The sequence below is a fragment of the Ursus arctos genome, unplaced genomic scaffold, assembly GCF_023065955.2.
Source record: "Ursus arctos isolate Adak ecotype North America unplaced genomic scaffold, UrsArc2.0 scaffold_19, whole genome shotgun sequence".
Lineage (NCBI taxonomy): Eukaryota > Metazoa > Chordata > Mammalia > Carnivora > Ursidae > Ursus > Ursus arctos.
In genome coordinates, this window is record NW_026622863.1 from 28,703,794 (window position 1) to 28,722,624 (window position 18,831).

Genomic DNA, 18,831 nt, shown 5'->3' on the forward strand with positions numbered 1-18,831 from the left:
CAGTGGCTAATGGATACAGGCCCAATGCATGTGTGTCTGAATGGCAGTCTGCGTCCACAATCCCTACTGTCTGGTGCCCTGGGAAACCCCCTGGAAAGGCAGCAGCCAGGGGCCCACTGGTCAGGGTCCCAACCATCCCCTCCCACTCTGAGGACAGTCTCTTCCCTTCCCAGACGTCCCCACACCCTTGTCCTTGGTGAACTCCGTCCCAGCCAGCCTTATCATCACTCCCCTAATACACCTAGGAGCAACTGAGTAGCCAGGGTTTGGGCTCGAGCCCTCAGTGCTCGACTGTCAAGGAGCAAAACCGTGGGCAGGCCTCTACTTCAGAGCCTTCCCAAGGCGAGCATGGCTCCTGCCCTAGCCACCTCAGGAGTGCCTGTGGCTCACAGGACAGAGCTGGGATGTGCAGGTCCTCAGCCCTCTGACACTCAGCCCCTCGAGGACTAAAAACCCACGTGTACTGGCCACCGCCAGCAGTTCCCTCACACAAACACGGGTCATGGCTGAGCCTTGGCTACAGCGGCAACAGCAGATGCTTCCGTGTCCCGGGCCAGCTCTGGGCTGGAAGCAGGACCCTGCCCCACCCTTGCCAGGGCATCCCAGACACTGTCCCTGGGAGGCTGAGCAGAGAAGGAAAGGCGGCATGGGCAGGGCCCTCCTGCTGGAGGACACAGCATCTGCAGCCCCTGACGCACCAGAGAGGGTGACAACAAGCAAGCTGGAGTCGGAGCACCAAGATGGCAGGGTGGCAGAGCCCTGTACCCTGCAGCCCATTCCAACTGCTAGCAGCTTGGGAACAGTCTCCAACCCCTTTAGAACCCTCACCACTGCCACCCAGCCCAGGGAAGTGAGCCAGACCGGCAGAACCCAGACCTGCGCACTTGACTACCCATTACTCTCCTTCTCTGCTCCTGGGGCCCTGGGGGGAAGACTCAGGATTCTTGAGTGGCTGGCTGGTTCACTACTGGGATTTAGTCTCTCGGAGAGGGCTCGGCATGAGGCAGACCTTTACTTCAGGGAAAACCCCAGCCCCAGGTATGTCATCATGGAGGGGAAGAGGCAGAAGGAATGGCCCTAGCGGAGACAGGAGAGACCACATTCCTTCTAAGACCCCAGTTTCTCTACCTTGACATCTAAAGCCCCCTGCAGCTCTGCCACTCTCCAGTCCTAAATGGTAACTTAATTTGCAGCAACCCTTAAAGCTGCACCAACCACTTCAGCAGGAATAGAGGGGGGCACAATGGTACAAAACTGGGGTTCTCACTCAAATAAAAGTACCAAATCCCTGATTTCTGGGATGCACAGTAGAGATGAGGGTCTGAGACAGGGCCCTGGCACTCCAGGCCAGTACCTCCCTCCTTACTTAGAAGTGGAAGGAATCAGGGCAGCAAGACAGTAGAGTCAGGGGGGCAGAGGGCCCAGCCCCACCCCCTTCCTTGAAGGGAGACCACCCTTCAGCCCCTTATTTGGGGGCCCTGAGGGCCCAGAGAGAGAGAAGCTTGCCCAGTGTCTTTGCTGGAGAATGATCCCTATCACCCCAGCCCTACACCTTGCTCTCCAAGTGCGACTCCAACACTGTCGCTCACCCCTCCGGAAAGCCTCCCAGGGTGCGCACCGGGCCTCTGGTTCTGGCTGCCCCAATTGGCTGTGGGATCCTGAGAGGTGGGGGAGGGAGTTTTCCAGGTCCACCAGAAAAGGGCGATGGGAACTCCTAGAACAATGGATGCCAGGAGGGGACCACAAAAGCGCAGCCCTGGACCAAGAAGGACCCCACCAAGCTGGCAGCCAGTAGAGCACGGCAGCACCCCAAGGCCCAGAGCACTCCCAACCCAGGGGTGGGGGTGGCAGAAGACACGTGAGGCAGAGCAAGGGTCTGTACTGGGAGACTAAGGTCTGAATCCAATCCCCCGAGAACAAGTACCTTCCCTCTCTGTGCCTCAGTCTCCCCATCTGTAGGACAACAGGGAGAGCAGCTGTCTCAGGGGCCTTTCCGGCTCAGGATGCCCTAGTGGTGCTGACCTTACCTCAATCCCCTGTCCAGGCCTGAGGAGATGGTCCTAGCAGCCCACAGCCCTCACACCCTGGCTCAGCACAAACTATAACAGCCAAAGGCTCCAGATCTCCTCCTGGAACCAAGGATGACTGTCCTGGCAGAACCTGGGGCTGCCCTGCCTCCACCCAGTTCCCACGGGGCTCCTTCCTTGCCCAGGGCAAGCATGTAGTGGGTGCTGCTGCCAGAAGGGCATGCCAGCAGCTCCTCCCACACCTAGCCCACACCCGCTCTTGTAGGCCCATCAGTCCTGCCACCCCAGGACCCCACATCATCAGCTCTCCACCCAGGAAAGGAAATGGGGACAGGAAGACATGTCTCTCAGAAAGATGAGGAACATGTCCCAGCCTGGCTGAATATGCAGAAGAATCACGGCAAACCAGGAGAGTGCCTCCAGCCTAGACCCTCATGGTAGGGTAAGAAAAGAGAAGCTCCATGTCCTCAAGACTGACAAGTGAGCTGCTACCCCCAGTGTGGGATCCAAGACCCCAAAATCTTCCCAGGCAATAACTGGCCCATGGACCCCAAGCACCCCAGTCCTCAGCAAGTCTCAACTTCTCTGACTCCTTCAATACTGCTCTGACCTGTGCCTTGCAGCAGTGAGGGGCTGGGCGCTCTGGGGGACGCCGGAGTGTGGCGGCCAGCTCTTCCCCCAGCTCCACGGTGCAGCCCTAGACTCCTGCCGCCAGGACCCGGCTTCAACCTCAGTATTTGCAACCCGGGTAGGTAAAGGCGGAAAAGTGCCTGCCCCCAGGCCTGGAATCCCGCGCAGACAGGCCGGGGATGAATCATTAACAGACCCAGGATAGGCTCTCCAGCAGCACCAACACCTCCTCGCACTTGTTTGCTCAACCCCTAGCCTGGGGGCGGGGAGGGGCAGCTCCTCACTCCAAAACACACAGATGGACCAAGGATGGACCACCAGCCCCCGTCCTGGAAATCCACGCCTCCTGGAAGTTCATGGTCCAAGGAATCTCGGACTTGTCCCTGTAGCTGAGGAAACTGAGGCTCGGAGATGGGTCTCACAGGCCCAAGGTCACCCAACAGGCAGCGGCCGGCAGGGGGAGAGCGGGACTCCGGCCAGCAACTTTCCCGGATCCAGGAACTTTCCTGCCGGCCAGCGGCCCGAGTCCCGCCCTTCTAAACGCCCCGTGGGCACACAGGCTCTGGGATCCTCCGTAGTCCTCGCCTCCGGGCGCCCCGCCACGGCGGGAGAGGGGTTCCAGAACCTCGGACCCCTGCCTGGTCGCGGCCCCGCGGAGGCGCCAGCGGCCAGCGGTTCCCAGGACCCGCAGGTCCGGCAGGAAATGCCACTCATTTAACTCTTTCTCGCTAGGGACCGCCCCGGGCGCGGACTGGGCGGTCACCTCGAAGCCGGTACGCGGACGCCGGTCGGCGCTCGCAGAAGCACGGACCCCGCCCCGCGCTCCCGGACCCGGGCCGCGTCGCCCGGACTCACCAGGTAGTTCATCGTGTCGGGCCGGTCTGGGGCCCCGCCTCCCCGCAGGGGCGCACACCAAGCTGCCCGCCCCGCGCGCTCTCGGGGCCCCGAGAAGGCCGCAGCCGCCCGGGTCCCGGTCTGGCTCCGACCGCTTCAGCCACCACGCTTGCTGCCGCCACCACCGCCCAGAGAAGGTCCCACCTCGCTCCGCCCGCCGCCGCAGCCGTCGCCGCGGCCCGGCCGGCCCAGCCCGGCTCCCAGCATGCCCGGCCGCGCGCGCCCATTGGCCACTGTGGCTCCCCATGCAAATGAGCCGCCGGCCGGCCCTGGGGGCGCGGGCGCGCGCTGCCCAGCGGGACCGCCCCTAACCCCCCCCTCACAGGGCACCCGCCCCACGGCACCCGCCTGCTACCAGGCTTCGAGGCTGACACGGGGGATATCACCTTTTCTCCAAATGCACGTCCCCCCGCCCTCCTTCAAGGGCGAGAACGCGTCCCTCCTCAAGGACTAAGCAAACCCCCCCTCTTCTGGGAAGACTGCCGGGATTACCCCTCCAACATGCGCCGCTGCAGCCCCCATAACGCTAGCCTCAAGTCGACTTCTGCCTTCACCACCCACCAAACCCTGGGGATTCCGCACGTGCCCATGGGGCCCTCCGACTCAGATATGAATCTAGAAATAACACGGAAGGGGCATACCGCAGCTGGCAGAAAAGTAATAAGGACCACCTCACCAACTCTGGTCAGGACTACCCTGAAAGCCCCATGAAATGAAGACTCAAGGCAGGGAAGCTGGGAACTCCAACAGGTCCCATAATCCAAGAGGCACAGAGCCACAGGGCTCATCCTGTTCTACCAGACATGCCTGAGGCTCCAGCCTACCCAGGGTCAAGTGACTCACCATCTCCCACCTTCTCCACTGAATTGAATGGAGCGATAGTGAAGCTTCCCCCCATGGTCTCAGTTCTGCCCTAGGAGCTCTGCTCCCACCCCAATCCCTCAGTCAGTCCTGTCCAGGCCTAACACCATGCCCAACAACATGGGGGGTGGGAGGTTGGCAGGAATGAGAGGGAAGGAAGAACCACCACAGGGAAACTGAGTGGAGAGTGCCTTGGTTCTAGGGAGCCCCCGTCCCCCGGCTGCAGGTCAGCTACCGTCCCCCCACACAGCCAGAGTGTGCCAGAATCCAGGGTTGCACAATGGTCCGCAGCAATGTCTAGGATAGAATCAGCTCCAGACCCAGACAGTACAGGGCCTTATCTCCAGGCTCCTGAGCCGGTTTCCTAGACCACCTGCCGATCTCACCAACCTGTCAGGCAGCTCACAATGCCAGGGAAGCAGTGGGTCCAACCTGTCTTTGCCCTGCAGGGAACCCTCAGGCATGGCCTATAAAATACATACAAGCCCAAGGTGGACCCACAGCTGCCCCTACACCTGAACACATACCTGACACCCAGGGCTCAGCAGACTCAGCCCCTGGGCAGGTAGGCCACCTCAGCCCTCTCCCATCTGTAAAATGAAGGGGTTGGGCTAGGGGCCCCGGGACAGCTTGTTAAAAATGACATTCCTTGGGGCACCTGGCTGGCTCAGTTGGTAGAGCATGCAACTCGATCTCGGGGTTGAGTTTGATCCCCACATTGTGTGTAGAGATTACTTAAAAATAAAATCTTTAAAAAAAAATCAGATTCCTAGTTCTCCTCTCTTCAGAAAAACTGGGTGTGCAGGGACCTAGACATCTGCATTTCCTCAAAACTTCACAGGGACCCACTAGACAGAACTCATGGCCTGGGGGGGAGGGGGAAGTAAGGAGCAGTGGGATTTGTGACCCAGAGTCCTCAAGAAGGAATGGGGCAACTAGCTGCCACCCTATGCCCTCCCCAAGACTGGCCCCCTTATCTGGAATTGCCCACTTACCCACAAGAGGAGCCGGCTGTCAGGGAAACACTACCTAGGGCATCCCCTCCCACCGTTCTCAATGTCTCTGCCCCAAAGTCAGGCATGGAGCTGTGGGCTCAGCCCCTCCTAAACCCTGACCCTGTCCTCAGCCCAGCTAGCACCAGAGGTTCCAAGGAAGCAGATGCGAACCAGCTGGGCCATGCGTGAGAATTTGTGCTGGATGCAGGGGGTCCTTAGGTTTTCCAGGGTCTCCACTCCTGTGGGGAGAGGAGGGGAGACCAGGCCTCACAGCCAGGCAGAACCTTCCAGGCAGGTCTCTGCAGGGGTGGGCGGGGACACAAAAGGCCTGGCCCTCAACGGGCTGGCCCTACTCCATCCTAGCTGGCCTTGGGAGAGAGAAGGCGGCTGGCTGGGACCAAGGGAACAGGAGACCTTCCTGACTCTGGCTCTGGATTAAAGCAGCCCTGGAGGCGGGGTTGCTGGTGTGGGCCGGCAGGCGGGGGAGGGGAACCCCGCTCAGGCGGAGGCATTTCAAAAATTTGCTCCTTTTTCACTTAAACTCCCTCCCACTCCCCAAGCCTGTGCCTCCCAGAATGGCATTTCCGCTTTGTAATCAAGGCCCTAGGATCTGTGCCCTACTGTGATGGAAGAGTGGTAACTGGAAGGGGAGAGAACTGCCCCCTCCCAGGCCTGCAGGTAGATGGCTGGGGGAGGGGCACCCACTGGGCAGGCTCTGGCCGGGGTGTATGGGGAAGCAGACCCTCAGTGCCAAGAAGCTCTGACAGTGATCACAGCCCCCAGGACAGCCTCCACGCTGGCCCTGGACCAAGGGCTCTATGACTATGTGCTCATTTCAGGCCCACAGCAATCCTGCAAAACAGGTTTCATGATTAGCCCCACTTTCCTGATGAAGAGGTTGAGACCCCGTTTACCTCCCCTTGCCCCACCCTACAGGGTCCCACCACAAAAGGATCAGAGCTGGTGGCCAGGGAAGGCACCACGGGGCTGCTAGACAGGCGGGGCTCCGGGACAGGACAGGATGGGAACGAAGGGGCAGGGGCACTAGGGCTCAGAGACCCCAAAGGACAAGCAGCTGAGACGCAAGCACTCCCCCCAAACACAAATGCGTTCAGAAGTTCAGAACCGGGGCCCAGTACCACCTCTCCAACATGGAGTGCAGGGCAGTGGGGGGCCATGAGGATGAGCCTGGAGAAGGGAGAGAAGGTGTTACTGGCTGGAGGCAGCCTGGGATCTCCTGCCTGGAGGCTGGAGGGGGGATATCACCAACCCCTCCCCTGGGGCCCAGAGTAGCGGTCTCTGTAGGCAACATGGTGGGACCAGCGCATGGGGACAACGGTTCCCACCTGTCCATTAAAGTGTCCACTGGGGTGAGTGGGGAGAAGATCTCGGGACCCAGCTCCCACTCTCTGGGCTTTTTGGGTCATCTTCTTCGGGTCAGACCCAGCGCACAAAGAACTGTTCTTGCTTTAGGCCCAACAATGTCTGCTGTAGCACGTGAACAGCAAACAAAGGGGGGGCCTAACTGAAAGGCCCACCTGTAGGGGACTGGCTAGACCACAATGGCCTCTCCATGGAATACTGTGCAGCTCTTAAGGTGGCTACTTTCAAAGGCCGAAATCATGCAAGAAAACGCTTGTGACAATGGGAAGTGACAAGAGCAGGCTACAATGGCTTGCACAGTGTGACTGCAGGCAGCCCCTTTCCCAGCAGCACGAGAGGGTGGCTGCATGGGTCAGCTGATGGCCAGCTCTGGGAGCGGCAGCAGGGAAGGATTTCCTGAGGCCGGAGGTGAGTGCTGCCAGCCCTGGGGACAGGAAGAAATGATGTATCTGGAGGGCCGCGGGGTGTTGACGCCTTCCCCCTGGGCTGGCCACTCACATTGGCAAGCTCAAAACCAGCCTGTGAGCTGAAGCCAGCCTGCGGGTGGCCCAGTAAAGATGTGAGTCCGGCTGCGTCCAGAACCACTGCCACACACAGGCAGACACCCCTGCACCCCGGCTGTCAGAACCAACACTCCCCAGGGGCCCCGAGAGGGGACATGCTGCGCCCAGATCACACCACCAGGAACTGAGCTACAACTGTAGCCTGCCCACCCAATGACCCAGGTGTGTCCCCACGGAAAAGCACCCCAGGTGACCCCAAACGGTGCAGAGCATGTACTCTTAGGGTGATGTTGCAGCTGTCGGACATAAAGAGCTTTCCCATTTTCCTCTGCTCTCTGAGGATGGAGGGACCAGTGACCAATGGGGCAGTTTATCTGTCCGTGATGAGTCTGAATGTGGGAAGCTGGGGGACTCACCAGCCTAGAGCCAAATCTCAACCTGCCATCCTCTTCCACCTCCTCCCAGGCTAGTGCCTGGAGACCTGGGTCCCATGGTGAGGGTGCGGGTGGAACTGCCAGGTGCAGGGACACTGCCAGTGAGGGCAGATGGCTGACTAGCCTCCCAGATCCAGGCCTGGGTCCCAGCGATTGCCATGCCCCCACCTTCTCACAGCTCCCTCCCCTATCTGCCTGCTCCGGCTCTTTCAAGGACTGGGAATTGGAAGGATCTGAATACTCTTCTAATTCTTTTTTCCTCATTTTCTAATTTGAAAATCAAAGAGCAGGAGAGGCACCTGCGGGGGAGATGCCTGCTTCAGAGAGGAGCTCTGCTCACTGCAGGCCCTAGGTTGGCTCACAGCAGGCCCTAGGCTGGAGCTGGTGAACAGTCACTGGGCCCTGGAGCACTTCCCAGAGGCCCTCTGCCACACCCCAGGGCACAGACTCCCGGTGGCCCAAGTCCCTTTCTCCTTTGCACCCCTTCTTCCCCATCTCCTTCTGAGACCACCTCTCCCGATGGGATCCCCCTGGGTGCTGGCAGGTGAGTGGAGGCTGGGACCAACAACCAGGTCCCCCCGTGTGTGTAAGGAAAAGGTTAGGGCCTACGGCCCTACGTGCTGTCTCTGCTGGTGCTGGAACTCCCTGCATCCTCACACACACCCCCAACACTACCTGGGGGTGGAATGCAGAAGAGGCTGCAGAAGAAATGGGGGCAGGGGAAGAGAGGAGCAAGATCCTGGCTGGAGGTGGGGAATGAAAACAAGTCCCTGTGCCCAGAGAAAACGGTTAGCTGCTGGTGGCTGCCCAGCCCTGGCTGACAGCCTGGGCCGGCAGGGACAAGGGTGCGGTCAAGAAGCCACCCCAGCTAGCCATCTGCTCTCGCCTCTCCCCATAGCAACCAGCCCCAGCATATCAGGGCAGTTGGAGGGGGGTGACTTCAAATGCCATCTGCCACCCCCCCAAGCCTACTTCCGCAGGAACACAGGTGCCCACACCCACAGAGACCCAGGAGGGGCAGAACAATGTGGCCTGGCCACTTGGCTGGGGTAGGAGGGCAGGGGGAGGCATGAAGGGGCAGTGGAGTCACAGGAGGGGACCCTGGGGCTCTGGGGGCAACAGGGTGAGAGCACAGGAAGGCGCAACAATACAGAGAAAGCAGAGCTCCGGCAGGCAGTCACCCACTGGGAAGGCACTGCTGGGGCATCCCACCTGCCCCGCTCCAGCCCACAGAGAAAGGCTGCATGGGCCCCAGGACACCCAGACCCCAGTCCTCACCCAGCTGGAACCTACAAGGACAGGGCCACAGACTGTTAATGACTCCAGCTGGCATGGGACCCTCAGCCATCAGAGCCTTGGCTGGCGTGTCTGCTCAGTGTAACAACACCAGCAGTCCTGCCCATCACCAGGCCACGAGACTGCGGTGGACAAAGGCACCCTGGTGTCAGCAGGACACCCATGCACCTGCTGATCACACACCAGCCCCACCCAGCCTGGCACCCCACTAAGCCCTCCCAACTCTCCAAGCCCCTGCTCAGGTGCCCTGAGTTTCCCTGAGCCCCTGATGCACAAGAGGTGTCCTGTGACACCCTTGGGCAAAATCTTTCTGTGAAGCCCTGCTGCCCCTGTATCTACCACCCAAGGCTGGGGGCGCCGGTCGTGCGGGGTCTCTCACTACCCACATTACAGTGTGATGGTCATTTCTTCAGTACCTATCATTACTAGGATATAGCTGCCAGGAAAATGGGTCCGTGTCCTGGGGGGTGAGGGGCACAAACACAAACACAGGAACGTCTGTAGGGACAAGAGCTCTGGAGCAGAATGCAGAGACAGCAGGTGATGGCAGGGGCTATTTTATACAGGGTGCTGGAGGGGCGGGGGTCCTCTCTGAAAAGGTGGCATTTAAGCAGATGTGTGAATCTTCTACCAGGCTCATTATGTAGAAACAAATAACAGTAAAGATTAGTAAAAATAGCACAGGCTCGCCACCCCTCCGTGCGAAGAGCAGAGCAGGACGTGTGCAGTGCCCTGGATGCAGGGAGTGGTTCTCCAGCAACCCCGCCCCCATTCCTTGAGTGGGGGGATGTCCACCAGGCTGGGGCTCCCCAGAGTTAAAGCGGAGCAGCCCCCCCCCCCCCCCCCCGCCAGTGTCTGCCCAGTGGGGTGTCTTGGGACAAAGAGGAGTGAGCCCAGGAATCTGTCCAGACCTGCGAGGGTGGAGGGATGGGGGAGCTCTTAGGTAAGGCACACCCTCTCCTACCTCCTGCTCTCCTGGAGGCATCTCCCTGCCAGGACCTCTGGAATGGACTGGATACACACAGGTGACTCCAAAACCTAAGACACTTCACCTCTTGGGCAACTGAGAAAGAGGAAACACAGGGCGTCTGGGGGGGCTCAGGCATTAAGTGTCTGCCTTTGGCTCAGGTCATGATCCCAGTGTCCTGGGATCGAGCCCTGCATCGGGCTTCCTGCTCCGCTAGGAGCCTGCTTCTTCCTCTCCCACTCCCCCTGCTTGTGTTCCCTCTCTCGCTGGCTGTCTCTCTCTCTGTCAAACAAAGAAATAAAATCTTAAAAAAAAAAAAAAAGAGAGACAGAAAGAGGGAACACAAACCCCAGATCCCCGGGGAGGGCTGAACAGAAAGGTGTATGGTCACCCCACTTCCTGAACAAGCTGTAAATCTGGGGGACCCAGGATCTGGAAGCACAGACTACTCTCGGGTGCCTCAAGGCACACGTGCTTGGATATCGGGTTTTATAAAATATTGAAATGCAGCATTACACCAGCAACAATGCCAGTGTTCCAGTACCTGAAAACACACAGTGTACAAAAACCAGAGACAGATATCCATCAGCAAGAAAAGGGCTAAGTACATAATTTCATGTTCATAAATGGAACATGACTCAACGTAACAGTGAAGAAAGAGCTCTTGATACACAGTGCATGGACGAAAATCTCAAAACTGTTAGGCTGAATGAAAGATGCCAGACCTCGAAGAGCACATCACTACATGCCTCCACTTACAGAAATTCGCTCAAGCACAGGGGCGCCTGGGTGGCTCCGTTGGCAGAGCGTCCGACTCTTGGTTTTCAGTTCAGGTCATGATTTCAGGGTTGCGAGGCCTCTGTGCTCAGCAGAGGGTCTGCTTGGGATTCTCTCTCTCCCTCTGCCCCTCCCCCAACATGCTCGCACTACTGCGTTCTAAGATAAACAAATAAATCTTTCTAAAAAAAGAAAGAAAAAAGAAAGCTCAAGAACAGGCTACACTAAGCCATGATGAAGGAAATCAGAATGCTGGCCACCTTACAGAGGGTTGGAGACAGGTGACTGCAAAGGGGCCACTTTCAAACTTTCTGAGATGATGGAGATGTTAATTATCTTGATTTGATTGATGGTTATATGGGGTCTGCATTAGTCAAAACTCATCTAACATCTGTCCATTTCAATATATGTAAAATATTCTTTAATAAAAAGAGTCTCAACCGGTAAAAATAAAACAAAGCACAGAGGGAAAAAAATACATGGGAATTAGGAATACCAAAAATAGGTACTGCAATCCTAAACCCACTGTGTTACCCTTTTTGCCCTGGCTGTTAGGGAGCTTAAAGTTATGTATGCCTACCTTCCCCATACATTACATAGTTCTGGATCTTTTGACGCTCCCAGACTATTTGGGTTTTTCACTAGAATTTGCTTCAAATCCTTCTTGGAACTTAGAGGGATTTAAATAATAAATTTAGATTAATGAAAAGCCCCCTGCCTCTAATCCCCTTTAGAGAAGGGATTAATTTTAGCGCTGCAACTTGTGACCATCCATCCTGCCAGAGCAGGCGTCCAATGCCACCTCTACCACAGCCCCCACCCTGTTCCCAGACATTTTTCTTTTTCTTGAAGAGAGGGAGAAAATGGCCCGGCAAACAGTAACTAAGACTAAAGCAAAGAAACAATGGGGTTGGACCAGGATGCAATCAAAGCAGGCAGCCATGACAAAGCCTGAGGAGTCAAAGCCTGGGGAGGTGAAGGTGACCCAGTGGGGAAGGTGACCCAGTGACATGGGGAGGGGAGGGGCAGGAGCCCAGGCACCGGTGACCTAGGGAACCTCCAGCCTCATGCCTGGAGGTGGGAAGTGGCGGCTCAGTGGGGGCTGCCCTTGTGGCCCACTTGCCTCACTCATGGGCTTGAGCCCCCCCAAAAGTGCCTCCTTCTTGCAAAGTGGCTATTCCCTTACTGAGTAGGCTGCTGCAGATGAGACCTGAGGACTGACTGCAGGGTCCCAGGGCTTCCACTGCCTGCAGCTCTGTACCCACCCCCGGGGGCACTTAGTGCAGGGCGTGTCCACCTGGCCTGGAGCACGGTGGGCCAGCTGGTGGCCCTCCTGGAGGCCACTGTATGTCGGTGGAGAAAGAACAAGTACCTGCCCACCCAAAGCTCAAGAGGCAGGGGTCCTGTAGGCAAGGTGGGGCAGGCGAGGGTCAAGTGTCATCCCACGCTAAGGCCTTAGCAGGAAACACACCAAGCATCAAGAAAGGGCCCCTGGCGGAAGACTGGGCAGGCCGCGGAGAGCTGATCACCCCTCCCCAAGGGTGATCACTTGGTGCCACTGCACCAGCCAGTGGCAGAGGATAAAGATCATAACCTCAAGCAAGGGAGCTGCTATGACTTCTTAGCCTCTTACTAAGAGCTTTCTGCAACCCTTGCCACGTTCTCACACAACTCCACGAGTGCTGTTATCCTCCTCGTAATACAGATGGGGAGACAGGCTCAGCTTCAGTAACCGCTCAAGGTGTAGACAAGCCAGCACAATTCATTCTAGAGCCCTTGCCCTCAACCCACCAAAAGTCCTCCAGGTCCCGAAGCAGCCTCTCTGGGAACCCCCACTCAGCCCCCAACCCGCCTGCCAGGACAGCAGCTGAGGCGCAGGGCTCTCCGCAGGGGGACCCGGCTGCCTGTCCGAGGGGGCTCCTCTGCACTCCCCATGCCACATCCTCAGCAGACAGCCAGGGCAAGCTAGGGCAATGAGGCAGAGCCAGAGGAGCCAAGCAGGCCTGAGACCTACCCCGAGGAAGCCTTGCCGCCTGGTGAAGGAGCCTGACAGCAACCAAATAGCCCCAATAATTAACACACTATCACAGATGCGAGTCCCAGAGGTCTGCTTTGCAGAAGGGTGCCCTCTGCCTGAGCACTTGAGGGTGAGCAGGAGTGAGCAGGAGGGACCTGGTGAGCAAGGCAGTGGCTGGAGATCCCTTCCTGCAGAGGGAGGGCCAGGCAGAACCAAGGCCAGGTGGGAGGAGGGGCAAGGGAGGTGCTTTGGAGACTGACCAGGGGACTTTGGACGAGGACCGTGCCTCCTCCCACTGTCCTGTTTTGAGCCCGTTCCACCAGGCCTCAGCTGTCCATAGCCTGAAGCAGTGAGCCCAGCAGTGAGCCCAGGGCAGAGTCTCCTGGCTTCCTGGCCAGCTCTCCCATCACAGCGCCAGCTGGCATAGAACCAGCCACCCCTGGTTCCTGGGATCACTAGTGGAGGTTCAACCAGGTGCCACACCTGGTCCACTGTTCTCCACCAACCACAGCTGGGGCCTCACAGGGCTAGACCCACCCTACCGCACAGCCCGGGGCAAGCTGCCCGACCTCGGAGTCCCAGCTGCCTTATCTCCCCAGGGTGCCGAAGGGGTTACACAAACTCATACTTGAAAAGCCACAAGCCGAGGGTCAGGCTCTCAGCAGCCTGGGCCTCTGTGGACAGCTCAACAGGCCGCAGCCCCCACAATTAGAGAGGCCACGCAGGATGACGCTCACTTTCCGGCTCTGCACCCTGCCAGACCGGGCTTCCGCCCCGACTTCGTCTCTCAGTGGCCATGCAACCCTGGCAAGACACAGGTCCTCTGTGAGCCCGTGAAGCCCAGAGCCCTGCTCCTGGCACACACATCAGCACCTTCACTCCTTGAAAGGACCCATCGTCAATCAGTAAAAGAGCAGAGGGAAAGATAGTAATAATTTTAAAAAGGAAAATAAAAAAAAAATTAAATTAAAACGAATAAATAAAATAAATAAATAAAAAGGAGCAGAGAGGCTAGAATGATAGCATCCATTTCACAGACAGGAAACGAGTGGCAGGAACAGTGATCAGGGGACTTCTCCCCAAGCTGGAAGCTGGCCTCTTGCCTGACAGTGCCAGGGGGCAGCCAGCATCTTGTCGCTCCTAAATATGAATCATGCCAATGCCCACCAGGGGTCTCAGGTGGGTGGCACGGCAGTTTTCCTTTCAAATGCTTCCTGCCTGACCAGAGGGAAGAGACAGGCCTGGGGTGCCAGATGGCCATGCCTAAGACGAAGGCCACTGTCAGGGAACAGCCAGGAAGGAAATCTCCAGGTGCTACGTGAGCACTTCCCTCAGCTCAGGGAAGAGGAAGGAGCAACTCAGCAGGGACTCAGGATGACCCTGTGTGCCCTCCTGTCTCTGGGCCCCCGAGCCCATGTGGGTCAAATATCAGAGTGAGACCAGCTAATCCGTGCACAGGCCCCTGCTCTAAGAGTAAGTCGCTCCCGGCTCAACCTCTTCCCATCCCATCCCAACCTCTTCTCTCCCTGCCACCACCTCCCATTCCATTCTGAAGCATCTTGTAATTTCTATGGGCCAAAGTGCCTGCGTCAGCCCCATCCAGGAAAAGACTGCCCAAATGAACGGGTGTGCTTAAAACCCAAACACATCCCTGAGTACCACATGGGCAATCACCATTCTGGGTTCCAAGAGCAGGGCTTAAGGAGGCAGCTCAGCCTGGAAGCCTCAGAGGGGCCTCACCAGTCACAAGCACATGAAATGAACCTCTCCTCCCAGCCCCACCAGCTCATACACTGCCCAAGGACCCAGAAGGGAGCCAGGGTACTCTGACAGCCCAGCCACTAGGGGCAGATGGTGAGACCCTTGCCCACCCCCTCCAGAACCCCCAAGGGCTGTGGCTCTAGGCAGGAGTGCGGGGAGTGACTTGGAGCTGACAGGAGTGTGGACGGACTGGGCAGACCCTGGCTTCAGGTCTTTATAGCAGGTGCCCACAGCAGTGCCTGTCTAAGTCAGACCCACCCCCCTGCCATACCTCTCTCATGACAGATGGGGCCACTGAGGTACAGAGCCCAGGAAGGCTGCCCAAAGTCCCGTAAGGCAAGGGGTCTGGCTGCCACCCTAGATTCTATGTCCAGACCTCTCTTATCACTGTGGACAACCAAACCAAATCAAGTGCAGACCTCCCAAACTGAGACCCATCCAGGCTGTGATGTGGCCTGAGTTACATTCCCCGTTCACTATTGCCCTAAAGCCCCAGGCCCTCAAGCAGGCTCAGACGGTCCACTTCCCCTCCAGCTAGTGCCCACAGGGTCAGGGCAGGTCCCTTGATGCCCTGAGCCAGAAAAGATCCAGGACAGCAGAGCAGGAGGGAAGAAGGGCTTGACAAGCATTTTCTGTCTTCTTTCATTCTAAAGATGAGGCAATTATGTTCTGAACCAGAACGGGGGTGGGGGGGGTGGGGGGGTGGAGTTCACCTCAGCACAGTCTGGAAGCCTTACTTTTTTCATCTGTAACTGCATTACCGCTCTGGAGGCGGCAGGAGCTGGGGTCTCTAGTTCCCTAATAACAATGCTTTGCACTTACACAGCACCTCCCGTAATCTCCACACACCCCATGGTGGTTCCTTAAGAGGCCACTGGCCTGCCAGGAAGCCCCTACTGTCTGCTTCACCCTGAGAAAGGGGTTAAGAGTGAGGAGCAGTGCCAGGAAGGCGGCCAGGTGGGCTGGCACTCTGGCCTACTGCCCCTTCCTGTCAGACGGAAAAGACCCTAAGTCAGCAAAGAAACAATGGCTGAAAGCCACAGCTTTCCAGCCTCCAGAGGGCGTCCCCTCCAGGCAGGACGCAGGCTGTGGGCCCCTACCTCAGTCTGTCCATCTGTAAAGCGGGCTGGGCCTGCACCTGAGGCCTGGTGACTGGGGGTGGCCAGGATCACTTGCCACCCTCAGGAGGCCGCCCGATGCCTCCAGATGCAGGCCTAAGTGTGGAGCCATGATGGCCTGGGAGCTGGCCAAGCCTGCCTGCTGGGCCAGGAAGAGGGGGTGACAGGCGAGAAGAGAAGCCCCCATAGCTAGGACGGAGGAAAAGGCCGGTCCCGGCACCCAGAGGAAAACTTCCCGGGAAAGTGAGTGCATCAGTCTCTCCGAGGGCAGACACAGATCCGCACTCTGCCAAGCAGTCCTGGGGTGGGCTGTCCGGGAGAGATACACACCCGGCCCCAGGCCTGGCCATCCCGGGGCCGTCCCTGGAGCGCAACAGGGCAGCTATCCCAGGTGGTTTCCTGGGGGCAGCACACACCTCCCCCCTTCACCCGGCCCAACCATCCTGGAGCGGGGCTCCCGGCGAGCGACACAGACCTCTCCCCACTAGGCCTGGCCATCCCGGTGGGGGAGGGGGTTCTGCGGGACAGCACGGACTCCTGCCTGGCCCAGCCGTCCCAGGGGTTTCCCGGGGCCAACAAAGGCCCCCGTCAAGCCAGCCGTCCTGGGGGGCTCCCGGAGGGGACAGCACGGAACCCAGACCGAGCCGGTTCCTGGGAGAGGATGCAAAGAAAGGCAGGGGCATAGAGGCCGGCTTGGGGGAGACGCCCCCACGCTAACCCCCACGCCCGGCCCGGGAAGGCCCAGATGGGGTGACCCCCGCCCCCAGCCTGGAGCCCCCGCGGCATTAGGCCTGCAGCAGGCGGCTTCAGGTCTCAGGCCCGGCCGGGGGCAACAGACCCGGGGTCCCGGCCGGCTGTCGGTACTTACCGGAACGGACATCTTGGCCGCCGCTCCCGGGCCCCGGGCGGGCAGCGGCGCCGGCACGCTGGGGGCTCCGGTCCGCCGCGCCGCTCAGAGCCCCCCGCGCCGGGTCCCGGTGCTCTCGGGGTTCCCCGCGGGCTCCTGCGCGCTCCCGGCGGCCGGACTGTCCGGCGGCTCCAGCCCGCGCCGCGCATGCGCCGCCCCGCGCCGCCCCTCCCCCTCCCGTCTCCTCCCCGGGGGCCGCGTTAAAGGCGAGGACCCCGGACCGCGTCATTTTTCTGTCGGCCCAACGCGGTGAGGAGGCTCGGTCTCCACCCCTTATCCAACCTTCAAAGGCCACTTCGAGTCGCACCATCTCCTGTTCTCCCACCCGGTTCTGGAGACCAGACCCCACCCCCCACCCCGCACGTTGCCCAGCCCAGGATGCTGGGCGCCTGCCTTGTGGTCTGGCGGGGCTCCCAGTCCCTGTGTCTGAAGGCGATTGCAGGTCAGCCTCGCAGGGCTCCTAGAAACCCTCCCCGCTCCTCCCGCTGAAAGCCCAGAGACCCGGCACCCCCACGCTGCGCTGCCCAGACCTCCTCCGCCTGCTCTGCCCTTCCCCTCTGCCCATCCCTCAATGGTGGGGAGCTCCCGACTGCCTGGGAACAGCCTAGCGCATCGTCGGGTCATCGGACAGATAGAGCTGACAGATAAAGCTGAACTGGCTTTTAGGGAGGATCCTGTCTCCCGGTAACCCCCATTCAAGGGCCACCCACAGCCAGGCCACCCAGCGCCAAGAGCCAGCCCTCAGACGCTGGAAGAGGGGCCTTCGAGGCCCCAGCCTTTCTTTTCCAAGGTTAAACATCCCCAATTTCTTCAGCTGTTTCACATCTGCCGTGGTGTCCACAGATAGCGGGCCCCTACATGTGCGCCCTAATTTCCCACCCACTGCCAGATGGGCCTTGCTAAACTGAGGCTCTGAGATCCCTCCGTTACCAGAAGGCAGAACCAGGAGTCTGACCACTCTGGGCTGCCATTCATCAGACACAGCCTGTCCCTGCTCCCTTGGGGACCCTTCCTGGGCAAAGCTGAACCCAGAGAAAGGGCTGCTAGGGCCCAGGAGGGATGAGTGAGCACCTAGACTAAGGTTACAGGGCCAGGTCAGTCCAGGGAGATCAGTACCACTGCCCCTGGTCCCTCCATGGAGGAAAAGGTAGAGCTGGTTCCATGAGGCTGGACGGCAGCAGATGTGGCTCATGGCAGGACTTGGGCGACAGAGAGCTCCAGCCCTCTAAGACATTGGTGGGGGCAAGTGCCCAGGGCCACAGGCTCTTTTGTCCGCTCGGTGTGCAGTGCCAGGAGTCCTAAGGTCATTGAACAGAGGGAGGAAGTACAGGTGAGGTGAGTTTCCTCGGAGACTCAGATCTGGCCCCAGCTCCCCAGGCCTCAAAACTCCCCCTTGGCAGGTCATCCATTGGGGTTTAGGAGGATCTCCAGCCTTCTTCTCCAAGAGGTGGGGCTGCCTTGGTCTTTCTCTAGGATGCTCCTGGGGAGAGTCCTAACAGTGGTCCTCAGCAATGGGAGGGGCACTAGATGTGCAAGAAAGGGGGGAAATCCAGGTCTGCTATGAGGCCCAAGTACTGATTCTAGCACTGATGAGCTGGGGTCCCTTCCTGCTCCACCTAAGCAGGGTTGCCCACCCCCTTGAATGGGCATTGTCAATTATGCACCTCAGTTTCCCCAGCCCCAGTGCTTGGTAAGGCATTGTTGGAGGGAGCAGGCAGGGCCACAGCAAACAGAGGGGGTTCTGGGCCGACAGCTGCCACCTCCTCAAAGGGTGCTCTGTGTGTGTGTCTGGCAGGCGGCCCTGCCCGTGCCCACCCGCCCGCGTCCAGCTGGCACTGCCTCTCCTGAGCTGGGAGCAGCAGCTCAGCCTGGCGCCTGGGCTCCCAGCCACATGCGCCCGCTGTCTCAGAGGCCCCCGCTGCCACCCTGGCCCCTCCCTCACTGAGTCCAGGCTCCTCCTCCTTCCTCCTCTCCTACTTTGGCTGGATTCTTTTCACCCACTGTTTCTGTGCCCTCTCCCATCAGCCCCTTCTCTAGGTGCACAGGCCAGAATGGGGCTAGCAGTGGCGAAAGACCCTCCTCCACACCCCTGGGTATAGGGAAATGGAAACCCAGGGAGGGATGCAGCTGGGGTCATGACCTCCAAACTCTGGTCCTTGCCTCCATCTGGCCCCCAACAATGGCTTACAACTGTTTATTCGGGGCTGGGGTCACTAACTCATCTCTTAGCACAGGAAGAAGGATCCCTGGCCAGAGCCTCA

The 18,831-nt window shown here is 59.1% G+C and overlaps 1 protein-coding gene across 6 annotated transcripts in view; it reads right to left on the reverse strand.

Moving 5' to 3' along the window:
• Nucleotides 1-18,831, reverse strand: part of BCAR1 (BCAR1 scaffold protein, Cas family member) — a 51,367-nt gene that overhangs the window by 19,245 nt on the left and 13,291 nt on the right. For 3 of the 6 annotated variants that reach the window (XM_048224019.2, XM_048224017.2, XM_048224018.2), the window contains exon 3: nucleotides 17,687-17,868. In XM_048224019.2, the coding sequence (XP_048079976.2) occupies nucleotides 17,687-17,707 (21 nt within the window). In that variant the 5' untranslated portion in view covers nucleotides 17,708-17,868. Of the gene's footprint in view, nucleotides 1-3,512; nucleotides 3,708-9,987; nucleotides 10,087-16,531; nucleotides 16,703-17,686; nucleotides 17,869-18,831 lie in introns of those variants that run through there. The other 3 variants (XM_026495235.4, XM_026495232.4, XM_026495233.4) reach the window with 3 other exon arrangements.